This window comes from Eptatretus burgeri, chromosome 3 (assembly GCF_056783735.1).
Source record: "Eptatretus burgeri isolate ZD-2024b chromosome 3, Ebu_testis_v1, whole genome shotgun sequence".
Lineage (NCBI taxonomy): Eukaryota > Metazoa > Chordata > Myxini > Myxiniformes > Myxinidae > Eptatretus > Eptatretus burgeri.
In genome coordinates, this window is record NC_140963.1 from 129,390,765 (window position 1) to 129,406,251 (window position 15,487).

At 41.9% G+C, this 15,487-nt stretch overlaps 1 protein-coding gene across 5 annotated transcripts in view; it reads right to left on the reverse strand.

The window, feature by feature from the left end:
* Window positions 1-4,575: 4,575 nt before the first annotated feature.
* The window catches only part of TMEM163 (transmembrane protein 163), a 41,293-nt gene continuing 30,381 nt past the window's right edge, over window positions 4,576-15,487 (reverse strand). For 4 of the 5 annotated variants that reach the window (XM_085875560.1, XM_085875562.1, XM_085875563.1 and 1 more), the window contains exons 9-10: window positions 13,302-13,443; window positions 4,576-6,410 (exon numbers count right to left, since the gene is read on the reverse strand). In XM_085875560.1, coding sequence (XP_085731686.1) covers window positions 6,350-6,410; window positions 13,302-13,443 — 203 coding nt within the window. In that variant the 3' untranslated portion in view covers window positions 4,576-6,349. Of the gene's footprint in view, window positions 6,411-12,313; window positions 13,444-15,487 lie in introns of those variants that run through there. The other variant, XM_085875564.1, reaches the window with a different exon arrangement.

Below are 15,487 nucleotides of genomic sequence, written 5' to 3' on the forward strand. Positions count from 1 at the left end.
TTGGCGAGGGTCGACTACCCACCTATCCTCTCACACGTCGGAGAATTCAAAGTGCAAATCGAGGAAAAGTACTTCCTTCAAAATATAAAATCTCTCATCGATTTCATTTTCGATGACCTCGCTCATCGCTATCGAGATCCTACATGGCTGTGTAGCAAGACTATACTGTGCCCAACCAGTGATGCCATCACATAAATAAATACAATCATACTTCGTGAATTTCCAGGCGAGGAAAAAATTTATTTGAGTAGTGACAACATCATTGATGTTGAGAACGCGCATCAATATCCATGTGAGTTTCTGAACTCTATCTCTGCATCTGGAATGCCACCTCATGAATTACGGTTGAAAATTATGGCACCAATTATGTTACTACCGAATTTTGACCCAAAAAACGGACATTGTAATGGAAGCCGACATATCGTACAGAACCTACTTCCTAACATCATAGATGCACGACTATCTTCCGGACCCCATACTGGGAATAGACTGTTCATCCCTCGGATACCAATAGTACCATCAGAGGACCTATTTCCATTCCAAATGCAAAGAAAACAATTTCCTGTCCGTCTGTGTTTTCGTATGACCGCGAATAAGGCCCAGGGACAAACATTGAAAAAAGTTGGACTATATTTGAAAAGTGACTTTTTCAGCAATGGCCAGCTCGATGTCGTCATGACTCATGAGTAGAGTGGGAAATAGTGGCTATATCAAAATTCATGCAAATCCTTGGGTGTCAGGAAATACTCTTATTAACAATGTAGTACACCCTGAAGTCTTATGGATGATGATCAATACGAAGAATAAATAAAACAACAATTGGAGGCAACACGAAATTGTTTGCATTGTACATTTTTTGTGCTTTTCATTTCATGTGTCATAATGACCGCCCGTAGGATGGCGGGTACTCTGCAAGTATGTATATATATATATATATATATATATATATATATATATATATATATATATATATATATATATATATATATATATATATATATATATATATATATATATATATATATAACGACGTTATCACATTGTGTGACAAAATGTCCACGAAGCATGTTCAGCGTCACTTCAAGAACCACAGCAAAGCCCTCAAACCCCCTCAAACATGGACACTCACAGAAGTTGAAGATCCAGAGATGTCGTTTAAATGGGAAACGATCACAAACGATCCAAACTGCGGCTCCAATGTCCAGATGAAAGGAAAAACAGAACCCACGAAGAGACGTGGAGTCAACGTGTCGGTAACCAAGGAAACTTCGCACTGCACATTGTGACGACACTGGCGCGTCACCGTCAACAGAGGTGCTGACGTCACTCGCGAGGAACCGTACATAATAAATAGACAACAATGATTGGTTCACACACGCCCAGACCAACCCTCCTTCACGGACAGACAAGGACGACCAGTGTGCCGACACAAGCCGTTGATGGACGTACGTGATGTCACGTGGTATTGTCGTGGAGAGGAGGCGAGTTATCTGCGGAATCCTGAACTAATTACAGATTCAAACCGAAATCTGTCGGTACCGAGTGATCCTCATTATTGTGGACCCGTTTTCTCACCAGGTTCCACCGTGTGTTCTCTCAGAGAGAGGTTGATCCTCAACACCGTCACGTGACCACGTTGTTCATCACCTCACGCTCCAATGTCCGTGTTCCCTCCAGTATCGTGTCCGGCCGAGTGAGGTCGCTGTTGGTGGAATAAATGGTGTTTCATCGTCTCCACGTATGGGTTCACTTTGTAACACAACATATCGGAGACGAACATGGCGAACCTTTCTCTTTCACCACCTGCTGTATCCTCACCGAGTCTGGATGAACCTTCGAGACCTTTTACCTCAGGATGCGCATGTTCGAGAACTTCATGTTGGCGGGAAATGGCGTCACACTTTCTGCTGCGAGTAAGCGAGCATTACTTTATACACTGCTGAGGAACTGAGGGGCAGCGGTTATTCTATACCCTCCCAATTGATGAGAACACGTCCTCTGCTGCTGTCGGTCGCCTTCTGGAGTATTTAATTAAATTAAATTTATTTAATTAAATTATTTAAATGACTCGAGTATTTAATTAAAATCCAGAAAATTTGGTCATTTTGTTTGAAATTCACCTGAGAAGTGTCTGGTTCACGGCAGTGCAGGTTCTGTTCGCTGGCAGAATGTGTGATGAGATATGTATTCATCTGTGGATTGTAATAATTGTCTTGGAATTCATACATTAAGTGCCTCTGTACACAGCCGGCTTTGAAGGTGTTACTTGGAAAGCACGTGGTTCGCCCAAAAGTTGAAATTATATTCCCCTTTAAGATCATAAGCAATGTAAATGCTTTGCTGCATTTATGCTTGTAAATTTTGTAAATGCTCTGCTACAACAGAGTCAGTCAACAAGACGTGCCAGCAACCCATTGGCGGAGAGCTGCTGCAAACTCGAACGATGGACCAATCGCGGGTCCCCGGAGGTGGTCCGAAAAGCCCGCCCCGAAAGGCAAGAGGAACTTACTGTCTTGTCCTGTCTGCGATCTGCTTTATGAGGAGTGACTTGACGAGTTGTTCCTCCGTGGCCATGGATCCAGCATGCAGGTCATCCACAGGTTCATCCTGAATCCAACCACAAAGCCTCTGACTGTCCTTACTCCCTGCACAGCTCGACCACGTCTTTTCGTCCTATCGATCCACCTGCAGGGTCCAACACCCAGATTTGGCCTAATCTGGTGTACAGGCCAGGCCTGGATTTGCATACTGCACCTTGTGAAGAACCAGCTGGAACACACCATAGATCTTTCTCTCTTGTGCCGTCGACCTCACAGGGGCTGGACGCACCGACGCCGCATGCGTGGGCTGTGCCGATAGGAGGATGTCGCGGCCATTTTGCCACGATGCATGCGTTAGCGGGGCCAATAGGACGTCGCCGCCATCTTGCCACGCTGCATGCTCGGGCTCGGTGCTCGAATCCAGCGACATCGGCTTGCCACGAGCCGCATTCGTGCCTTCAACACTTTTCCTCTCGTCCATGAGGCACCACCAAGTACTCCGTGTCTTGTATGCATGTTGTCATGGCCGAAGGCTTATTTTGCTTGGGTCCCCCTGCGAAACCCGTATCCATAGCTCCCGAGATAAGAACGGGTTATCAATTAATTATAACATTATCGTGAATGCTTTGCTTGTGTCGTGTTCCTCGATGTTTCCCCAATAAATGTGGCTGATTCATACAAAATTTGCCGCCCTGAATTTTTTCGTGTCGCGCTGAAGAACAATCGCTCCATTTGTATTTAAAACCAAACTGGCTACGGACTGCGGCAGACTTCGCTCGGTCTCTGATCAAACCCAGTCTGTAGCCGGGGTGTATATCCCCAACTGGCAAGGCACAGGGGTACTTTGGTATCGTGATCTTAGGCGCGTGACCTGAGACCTATGCTGGACAAGCCGGCGATATAACCCCTGAGACTGCAGTGCTGTTAAGCTCCGCCGAATCAACAACAATATTCCCAGGGATGGTTTTCAAAATCTCAGTGAAGTGGTTCTTTATTATTGCTGTTGCTCCAATTATCAATGATGCAATTTTTGACCCCCTTCAGCTTCCAAGATCTCTTGATCTCATTTTTGAGGTCCTGGTATTTGGTACTTGTTGGCCTGGTAACAACCAGCCTGGTGTTGGCGCAGTGGTTAGGGCAGCGGCTTGGGATCCAAAAGGTCCTGAGTTCAAGCCCCGTTAGGCCACTGAATTAATACACCAGGGGGTTGACTCAGCCTGTCATCCTTCCGAGGTCGGCGAAATGAGTACCAGTATACTACCAGTATACTGGGCCGGTGTATACCCCGGTTAAAATAGGTGTACCATATCCCTGTGTCGTAAGAGGCGACCAGGGTTGCGTCAGGAAGGGCATCCGGCGTAAAACATGTGCCAAATCACTATGCGGATCACACGGATGATCCGCTGTGGCGACCCCTAACGGGAGCAGCCGAAAGAAGAAGAAGAGTATTTGGTACTTGTTAGTTTTCTTGATTTTTGCATTATTTCAGCCAAAATCGCTGGGCACTGATTTCTCAATCAGCAATGCCGTCTTTTCATTTGTTCCTGAGAACGGTGTCTGGTCACAAGGCTTTGTTTTCTATGTTCACGCTCGATGGGGTCATCAGGTCGTACATTAGCATGACGTCCTTATTTTCAATGATTGCCCTTGATTCGTGTTTCCATGAGTTTTCTGGAACTGGGATGTTGAAATTTTTTGCAGATATGCCAATGAATCGCTTCACGTACTTTGTTGTGCCATTGTCTGTAAAGTTGTTCTGAGAAGTTTTTTGCATTCCGAAAGGTGTGTGTGTGTGTGTGTGTGTGTGTGAGAAATATTTCAACTTTGACTATCCTCTAAGCTTTTATATCACCAACAAAGCATTGCTTTCTTCATCAGTGGTCTATCCACATGTTTCTTGGCAAGCTTGATAGTTATTTTTGATCTGTGGACGTGCTCAGAGATGTGATGAAGAAAAAAAACTTTTGCCTTATATAGTTTGATACCAGATGACAAGTTCAACAGTTTGACATCCAAAACCTGCAGTTATCGTCACTTTATTAGCCCCCGTTAGAAATGGTCCAAAACATGTTTTTGGATTTGGTCTCGATTTTCGTGTGCGTGCGTGCATCCGCAACCATATCTCGGACATGTATGGACCAATTTTATTCGTATTTGGCACAAAGACAACACATTATAGCATACATATGCACATCATTTTGTTTTGAGATGCAATCAAAGATGGCCGACGGGTGGTCATTTTAGTCGTTAAAAAAAACCCTGATGTTGAACACGTCTTCAGCCATTTCTCAGACATGCATTTACTGATGGTGTTCAAACTTAGCACACAGATAAAGAATAATGGCTTACATATGCACGTCATTTTTTTTTCCTTTCCAAGATCAGATCCAAGATGGCTGACTGGTGGCCATTTTGTTACTTGTCCCCAACCTGGGTGTGCTCTGGCTTTCAAAAGGAATGAGCCACTGTGGCTAATCCAGGTTTAGAATGATTAGCCACAGGAGAAAGGAAATAGCCACATATTTTATTCAAAAGTTTTCTTTTAGCAATATGAAATAATAAGTTAATGTTAAGGCAGATGTGTGAGTTTGATGGGTGAGGTTGGTTGGATGAGTGAGTTGGATTGTTCAGATTGGTTGGATGAGTGAGTTTGACGTGTGAGATTGGTTGAATGAACGACCAACAGGGAAGGTGGTGATTGTGAGGGATGGTGGTGGTGGTGGTGGTGATGGTATGTGTGTGTGGGGGGGGGTATGGTCATTGTGCCTTTAGGAGGTGGTAGTGGGGGATGGGGGTGGTTGTGGACCAACCTCATGCCAGTCAAACTCACTCATCCAACCAATCTCACCCAACAACTTCACTCATCCAATCAATCTCACACATCAAACTCACTCATCCAACCAATCTCACACATCAAACTCACTCATCCAAATAAACTCTCTCATCCAAACAAACTCGTCCTACTACTGATTGTGACAAAACTCACCTGGCAACCACTGACCCAACGAAGCATGTAGCGCCGAGTAGCGCCGAATCATTCCGGGAAAAAAATAAAAATAATAATTTCAAAAAAATTAAAATAAAATTTTGAGATGAGAATCATGGGAATCATGTGTAATTTCGGTCGATTTTTTAAACTAGAAACTAGTTTAAAACTACTAAAGTTAGTATATATAAGCTTGTACGAAATCACGCGTGATTCCCGCAATCAAAACATACAAAATGGCAGCCGTCTCGGCCGTCTCAACGAAGGTTGAATTCTGTGCTAAAATCACCCAAAATTCGTCTAAAACTGGTAAAAAAAAAAAAAAACACTAAAACATGGATAAGCCACAGTGGCTAATGGGTGGTTTAAAATATTAGCCACAGGTAAGGGGGATTCGTCCTGTGGCGACGTGGCGAGTGGCAGCGCACACCCAGCAAACCATTTCTAAGACGTGCATGGTCTGATTTTATTCAAACTTGGCAAAAGCACAATACATGATGGCGCACACGTTCGCCTCACTTTATTTTGCAATCTGATCAAAGATGGCCGACTGGTAGATTGGCGGCCATTTCAGTTGTAAATAAATATGGGCTAGCCCTTTAACTCCATGCAGCAAAATTACGAAAACAATGTGGGCTCTGACATTTTATGTCTTTTTTTTACTTGTTTAATAGTAATCTAACCCCAGTGCCTTAACATAGATGGACTACATAAAAATCTGCTCTTCCTTCCAATGTTTGGAATTGTATCGATTGATTCATATAATATGCATTTGCAATAAAAAATATTATTTTATAATATCAAATTTTTAAAAATAGAGCTATTAAGCAATGTTTTCATAGTGTCGAACTCTCCAAACACGAGGAACCACATCAAACAGTAACCTGCAAATAGACAGAATGCAGAGATGATGAGAACACAGAAATGTTTAAGAGCACAACCTAAAAAATCAGTACCTGGCATCATTTGCTTTGCAACTCTGCAAATGCTGGCAATTAGGAGTATCTTATAAAAAGAAAAAAAAACAGTTGCCAAAATATAAATGCAGAGTGCTGGATTAGATGTAGGATAGCTGGAAAGCACTCTTCGTTGAGTATCCTTTATTGGAGTGGCGACCCATCCAGGATTATAACCATAGCCTAATAAACGATGCCTTGGTAACCATATGCACTTAATCTTGTGTGAGGATAAAACAAAATATTAAAATTAAAAACTTGTTTCTCTAACGAGGTGAGAAAGTGATCTATTTCTGATCGTGTATAGAGCCGTGTTTGTCATGCTGTCTTGCATTGACATGCCACATGACAAAAAGCTTCTCTGTGTTGCAAGAACACTGGATATTGCCTTGAGCACTGCCGGGATTAGGTTTGGGCCTCGGAGTCAAATACCTGCCGAGATTCAACCACATTCAATTGTGTTCTCATTGCGCCCCACAATGATCCAGCCTGCTCCATGTTGCTGCTTCACATGGTCTGGTCTTTGTTGGTGCTAGATTCTCACTGATCATTCCTCCTGAAGGCTTACAGTCTTTTATTCCAGCATGGCTCGAAGAGTGAGGCTCCCCCTTACTCATTTGCCAGCACTCTCCCAATACAAAACATCACTCATTTCACCTACCCAACCAGATGTGTAACATTGCAGGACATGTGGCAGATGAAGCTCAAAGCCCACATGTATTTGTGGGATCTTATTTCCTATTCCACAAATTTGCACACATGTACCCAGCATATTTTGCTTGTTAGTCAGGTAAAAATACCACCTCACCCACAACAAATTGCAACAAAAGGTTTTTCAGTGGTTTTCATTCCTACTGTATATACTGATCAACAGAAAAAAAAAGTCTACCAAAATCTGACATCCCGAAATGGGTTAAAACAGTCATTTTCAAGATGGCTGCCACCGGGCTTTGAAATAACTAAAACAGCTATAACTTCTTCAATAATTGTGATAAAAACATAATTGTTGGTTCTGGCCCATGGTTTTAATGGATCAGCAATCCACTGGTGTCAATAAAATTTAGATCTGATCAGTATTTAACATGAAATCCAAGATGGTGGCAAAATTCAAGAGTGCAAAAATCAATAAATTTTCCATCTGAACCAAAATCACTGAACACCTGGTGCCACTGAAACATTTATTTGTAAACATTACATAATGGCAGTTTAGGTTACAATTTCAGTCCTCATCACTATCCTCTCATCTAGTTCCTCAGAGGCTTGATTTAGTGGATTGTCACAAAATGTCACTTGGCATGATCCACATGCAGACGTACACGGAAGCCCATTCTTTCTGCAGCTGCAACGGGGTGTATCACAAGCTGTGGTGCAGTTGCAGTGTATCATCTTCAGAAGAGTGTCTGGTGCAGCATTCATGGCAGTCATGATAGGTACAAATCGATTGTCTTCAAGTCCCCAGCTCCAGTCCAGAGGATCGAGGTCACCCTCCATCCCCGTCCAAACCATGACCTGGTAGTACACTCGGAGACAATGAAACTTGGTGGCAGATTCCGTTGGGGGAAGACGTTCAGGTGTAATGAAAGACTTAGCAGCAGCGACCTTCTTTGTGAATATCTTGTAACGCATGGCTGCCAGAGAACTTGTGCTCTCCCCACCAAATATAACGGCCATCGCTTGGCTGCCAAGTTTCTTTATTTCAGCGTGGCTGATGCCTCTCAAAGTGAACATATCTGCACACAACTGGAGGCCTTGATCATCTTCCACGAGTTTCTGAAAGACTGATTTTTTCCCAATGCCATACACACGAGATGTTGAATCGCATCCTGTGAAGGCGTGCAGGAATAATAGTTGAGTGCACAACTTATTCCCAAGAAGATGCTTCATCCGATTGATGTCATATACTTTCAGATTGCTTCTTGACTGGTTGTCTGATCTGAAATATAGTGGTTTTCCATCTGGAATACAGTAATGGAGCAAAAGCATCAACAAATCTGTGTCCTCTCCGATTAATGTGGTGGAATGCAGAATTGTGCTGTTTACGGATGTCTTGGCAATCTCCACATCAGCGTCCCCTTCTGCCTGAATAACTGTGCAGCCCACTTTCTTCAGCTGATCACCTATTAAGGTGATCAGCTGTTGCTTGTTACTGCCGACATATAGGAATTCATCTCTCTTTCCGTCAAAGTCAGTTTCTCCGGTGAAGTTCACAGTCGGATAGCTGTTGGCTTGTCCCCGTCTCTGCTGAGTGTTATCCTTTATCGAAGGGCCTGCACCATAGCCATCAAAGACAACAGTTGCTGTCCCATAGCGTTTTGTTGTGAAGTGCGCATATGCTCTGGCTATTTTGCCATATGTATCTCCCTTCTTCCACTTGAGCTTGTACAGCAAGGATCCACCATCAAGAACATACCTTTCAGTCTTAAGGTGTGCTGAAGGTGTAGTGTTAGGTACTCCTTCACATGCCAGTGCCTTGGTACAGTGGTCATTGATGGCTTGAGCGAGTTGAGGTTTGTTGGCCTTCCTCAAGATCTTGTTGTCCTCAAAGAGGGATGGAGGGTATGGACTGAGCTCAAAACTCATCACGTCCTCAAGTGACAAATCACCTATCTGGGATACCACCAGGAATCGCTGGAATGGCACACTGGAGTCGATGGTTCTGTGAGAAGCAACCTGGAGAGCATTAGAATTTTCCAGGGTCTTTGCTTTCTCTGTCCTCTTGATGTAGAAGGAAAACACAGGTAGTCCAATCATTCTCTCGATGATTTTGTTCCCAACAGCTTCATATTCATGCACGTTGACGTCTTCGCTTGCCACGATACCATTTATGATATTCCTCAATGTAGGATCAGAGGAGAAAGGTGAAAATGCATTCAGCTTTGTGCTTATCTTCGAGAGGTCGAATGCATGTCTTTCAATTCTGGCACCAGTTGCTTCTTTATGCTGTTCGCTTGTTGCGTATGTGAGATCATTGAAGTCCTGCATGGCGACGTTGACCTCAGATGTTATGGAGACTGACATTGTCCACAATGCTAGGTGTTCCTCTGTCATCTTACTGCCATGAGTCAAGCCACCGGTACTCTTTGTTGATCTCATGAGTGTTTGTTCGATGACTTGATCACAGCTGAGGCCTGCCCAAGACTGGTTTGTTCGCCGGATCACATGGAAGCCATTTTGAAACTTCTCATACACATCTGGGTGTTTGCTCTCCAGTTCACTCATTTCTTGTACGTAGAGATAAGCGGACTTCTGGTAGTTGTCGTGTCCAGCTGCTGCAAATATTGGCAAGGCATCAGCAACAGCTTGCAAGTGATCCTTCCAAGACTCAGTGCGATCTGCCTTGATCATTGCCCGAGCAGTATGGAGCATTTTCTGATAACCCAGCCGCAGCTTACTCGTTTTGGATTGTGCAGCAAGTTCAGATTTCTTTTTTTCAAGTTCATCAGTGATCTTCACAATTGCAGCTGATTCTTCAAGACTTTCAAGAGAGATGTCACCCGTTAGCAAGGACGAATACATTTTTTGCCGCCATCTTGGAGTTCAGGTTAAATACTGATCAGATCTAAATTTTATGGACACCAGTGGATTGCTGATCCATTAAAACCATGGACCAGAACCAACAATTATGTTTTTATCACAATTATTGAAGAAGTTATAGCTGTTTTAGTTATTTCAAAGCCTGGTGGCAGCCATCTTGAAAATGACTGTTTTGCACATTTCTGGATGTCAGATTTTGGTAGACTTTTTTTCTATTGATCAGTATATCCAGTAGGAATGAAAACCACTGAGAAACCTTTTGTTGCAATTTGTTGTGGGTTTGGTGGTTGTTTGTCATAAATTGACCCGACTATGTTAAGATTGTGAATAGAATATTCATCCTTTGAAAATAAATCGATGAGCGGCACTCTGGAGAGAACCAGTTAGATTTAAGATGTAGTCCAGATTGTTGCAGTAGGAATACCCGCTTCCTGCTTGCTGGAGAGAACAATTAAAATTTGAAGCATCTTGCATATTAGTTTTCAATCACTAAATGGAAATATTCAGACAAAATAAGATACAGTGTATCGGACAAATTTGCTCGAATCTTGGACAGGAAACACACTAAGCAAACTAGAACGGCCCTTGGTTGAGTGCATACCTCTGCCAAGCTAAACAGTTTATGTTTTGTATCCCATTGATTGGCTGGATCTGCTTCCGGACCTTCACCAAAATCTAGTCAGCTTGTTCTTGTCACCTACCAAATTAATGTACAACTTTTTGAAATATCACGCGATGTATCATTTTTGGCCCTATCTCTCAATGGTGAAGAATCACTTAAAAATTCTCTTTTCAAGATCCGGATCTGGATCTTCACCAAAATCAAATTGACTCGTCCTCGTCACATGCACAACCTGTCTGTCTACCAAGTTTCGTTCAAATCCGTCCCTAACTTTTTGAGATATCCTGGTCACAGACAGACAGACTGGGTTGAAAACAAAACCTCTGTCCACCTGTGGTGGAGTTAATTATGTAAAGTAAAGTTTTTGTCTATATACTATAAACAAAATAAATATATCAAATAGCTCACTAATTTTGTCACCCCAACAATCATAACAAAGCGTAGCTCTTCACACATGGAAAAAAAAAAAGGTAGTCCAGTGTTTGTGCAATTGTGTCGAGTTAAAATAATGGAATTAATTTATGTTTGAGTGTTATGAACTCTATTTCAAAAATTGAAAGCTTTCCTAAGTTTGCTACCATAGCACGTTTTAGATTCCACTAAAATTGTGTGCACCAACTACTCCATATTTGACTATTCATGAAGTCATGTGATTTTAATTTGTAAAATGAACACACAAAAGTGTTGGAATGTTGTTACAAAGTGTTAAATACAATTAAACATACAAAAGTGTTAAATAACAAGATGGAAGAGCTTGAACCTGAAGTGAGAAGTTTAGTATAGTTGCAATAAATGAGACATGGTTTAATGAGGAGAGCAACTGGAGGAGAGCACAAGAACAAGAAGAAAAAGAGCAATCAGAGATTGCAGACCTTTGCTTGGACTTGTTTTGTGTCGTGTGTTGTGTGGTGTTTGTGTAGTTTTGGTGGTATATTTTGCGTGGCGTTTCTGTGCTGGTGTGTTTGGTAATTAATAAGAGACATAATTAGAACTGCTACTTTTAACTGCTGGCAGTGATGACTGGGTACCAAGACGTCCCGCTTTGATTGGACACCTGACGTTGACCCGTGACGTTTTTCATAATTATTCCATTGATTTTAGAATGGGATTAAAATTAATTCAATTCAAATCAAATGGAAGACCAAATAGGTACAGTCCTACATTGGAGAAATCAGAAGGAACCCAAACAAGCAAACAGCGAAGATGAAGTCATCAGGAGGAACCTGCATTGGATTTGCATGTCAGATGCTACTCCTCCACCCTCAAACACATCCAGGCACAGCCAAGTGAGCCTTATTCAAAAATAAAAATTTTAAAAAAGAACCCACATCAAAAAATATTAAATAACTCTAGCTGCCAGACCATGTGTCTGATGAAGGTAAAATTTAAAACGTATTCCCCATCACCGCCAGATCATAATTGTGAAGTTTCATGTCGATTGATTTAGCGGAAGAGAAAACATTATTTAATATTTTCTTCATTCCAATGTGGCTGCCAAACCATGTGACCTGTCAATTATTCCTTAACAAACTTGTTCAGCCAAGGTTTGGGAAACATTTGTGTGAAGTTTCCCCTTGATCTGGACAGCCGTTCTGGAGAAGATTTTTTTATAGGTTTTTGGGTAAATCCAATATGGATGCCAAACCATGTGACCTATGATGTCATATGTGTGAATCTTTTGTTCCTCGTGGATAGGCAGTAATATGTGTAAAGTTTTGCCTCAATCTGTTAAGCCATTTCAGGGAAGATTTTTGAAGGTTTAAAAAAAACAAAAAAAAAAACAATATGGCTGCCGAATCACATGACCGATGATGCCATCAAAAGAATTTCTGCAGACCATTTTATCCCTAGATGACCCTCAAAATTTTTCATACCAATCAGATGTAGCGTTGTACATGTGTAATTATGTCATGATGAAGGCACCTTTGATGTCAAAAGAAAAAAAAATCACATTCCCCAATGAGGAGTACTTGCTATGTGCCAAATTTTAATTTCTTTCCTCGGTGCGGTTTCGAAGATACAGAGGTCCAAAGTTTTTCCATTTTTCCAACATGGCCATCACACCACGTGACCTATGACGTCATAATTATGACAATCATTTTACATGAGGAGTCGCACCGATGGAGAAAATTTCGTCTCGACCCGACAAGCAGTTGCAGAGAAAAACACGAAAGTTCTGTGCGGACAAACAAAGAAACAGATAAACAAATGGACCCAAACGCAATACCCTCTCCTTCAGTGAGGGTAATAAGATACGAGGTGTAAAAATCTGGAAAAATATTGTCTCCAAAGAAAAGGGGTGACATTAAGGAGGATATTGATGTGGAGGATTGTGTGTGGGTTGAGATTATGGAAGTTAAGAATGTTAATGTACTCGAGGATGATTTCATTGGACTGCTTGTGTGAGGGAAGAGCATTATAGAAGGGTTCATGAATAATTCAGGAAGACTACTGATTATTCGGGATCTTTTATTTGCCAGGGGTAGATTGGGTGCAGGAACAAGGAAAACATAGACAGGAATTTATAGATCTCGTCTTGGATTGCTTTTTAAAGCCAGCTTGGAGATAAGCCCACAAGGGAGAAGATGGAGGGAAGGGAAGTTGGGTACAGTGTTAGACCTTTTCAGTAATGATCTGAATATAAGGAAACAACTCAAATCTACCTGATGCCATAAGCAAGGATGACAATTGCAATGATCAGGCCAATTGCGCCGTCGATGTACCAGACATTTGGATTGGAGGCATATATCTCCGCACTCGCCAGCATGCTGAACCCCATCAAACCCCCAACGAGCGAGTTGAAACCTGCCCATAGAGAGACAGATCACACAATAAACAATGTCAACAAACCATCCCCAAGTGCACAACACATTATTTCTGTTTGTTTATCATGCAATCTATTTTCGTTTTGCTTTGACAGTTTTTGGTATGTTATAATAATGTGTCTATTTTAAGATATTAAAGTTAGGCTATGGTCTACTATGTTGGCAAAATATGTCAGTGACATAAAATATATAAATTTCTCAATATTAAAGGAGGCTTATGGGCTACTTTAATTAAAGTTGTGTAACTATGAAAGGTCTTTTTGAGGTGTGTTAGCCATTAATCTCATGAGTTTGCCGAGTCAGTTAGTCTGGTTTTGACTCTTCAGGAAATGTGATTTCATGACAAATTTACATGATGGTTTGATACAGGCAGTTTTGTTTATCATAAACAACTTGAGAGTTCGTAGAACACGATACCCCACACAGTGTTCAAATATATCCTTCAATTTAAATAAAATAATGATAGTAAAGATTGTTAAAAACAAAAACCTGGAAGTTTAACATTATTGAAGCCGTGTTATGGACCACCCTTCGGGATTTGTGTTCTTCAGAGTTCAAGTATATAATCTATCTATAATTCCAGCAATGTGTGTGTGTGTGTGTGTGTGTGTGTGTGTGTGTGTGTGTGTGTGTGTGTGTGTGTGTGTGTGTGTGTGTGTGTGTGTGTGTGTGTGTGTGTGTGTGTGTGTGTGTGTGTGTGTGTGTGTGTGTGTGTGTGTGACCGCTGTTTCTCGACAACCACTGGTCCGATCTAATTGAAACTTGCCAGGTATATTGCTGGGGACCTGAGGATGTGCCTTTTCACAGTTTGATATTAATCGAACAAGTGCCTCCCAAGTTATGGCCATTTATTTACCAAATCAATGACAAGACATGTTGTTGCGTGGGCGTGGCCGATGGGGGAAGGGAAGCTCAGCCGCGCTCCCCATTACGGGTTACAACATATGGACTTCCGGAGAGTGATGACTTCGTGTATTCTAATAGTTTCTCGAGTTCTTATGCGCATTAATAGATAACACAATGCCCCAAGTTATGATCGTTTTCATATTAGACGGTGCATAAATTTCGGTAACATCAGAGTGAGCTGGTATGCTCCGAACCAGGAAGTAAATTTTTTTTCTTCTCTCTTCTCTTCTCTTTTTGTTTTTCCTTGCAACGACATTGCGTAAAGGCAAAATAAGTTGGCGCTAATTGAAAAACTGGCCATTAAAACTAAATTGCGAATAATCGTGACTGCGATATGCGAACTTCCGGGCCACGCACGTATGGGCACGCGAGAGCGAAGAAACGGCCTGTGTGGTTGTTGTTTCTTGCTCGGTTTGAATATTTATTTATTTTTTATGGGCACGTACTAGTTTAATTTAATTAAAATAAAATAAAGATTGTAAAAGTTGTATAAATAAAATAATTCCAGAATTTACCACCATTTCACCATTTTTACAGTCAATTACACCACCCTGCCCAACACATTGCATTCGTTATTCATGCCTATTGTTTGTGTCCTTTATGAGGTCATTAAAAACAGTAAGTTTCCTGTTCGGAATGATTTTCAATTTTATTTGACTGCCAGACAGGCAGACAGAGTAAAAACATCTCATTCGTCTTTGTGCATGTGCGATCGGGCCAAATTCAGAGACAAAGTACTGTTAAGGCCTAAGTCACATTTGGCACGGCGGCCGTAGGGTCTACAAAATCTACGGCCACTAGCAATTATAGGGCGGCCACAGTATTTCCACGGTCACACAATGTAACAGTCACATATGTTTTTATTTTTCGGGGAGCCGCACGGCGTATTTAGAAATTGTGGAGACCGAAAACGTGGGGGTGCCGTACGGTCTTTGATTTGATGTCGCACGGTGACCTTAGAGCGTCCCTGCGGCGGCCATAGAATTTTCAAGGCAGATGCAAGGTAGAGTCAAGGTGCCCGCAAGGGGACCGCAGGGGGGCCCTAAGGTGAATGTGCGGCCAGACGGATGGTAACGAGTGGGTATATATACCAGTTCTTTTTTTACTGAAATAAAAAT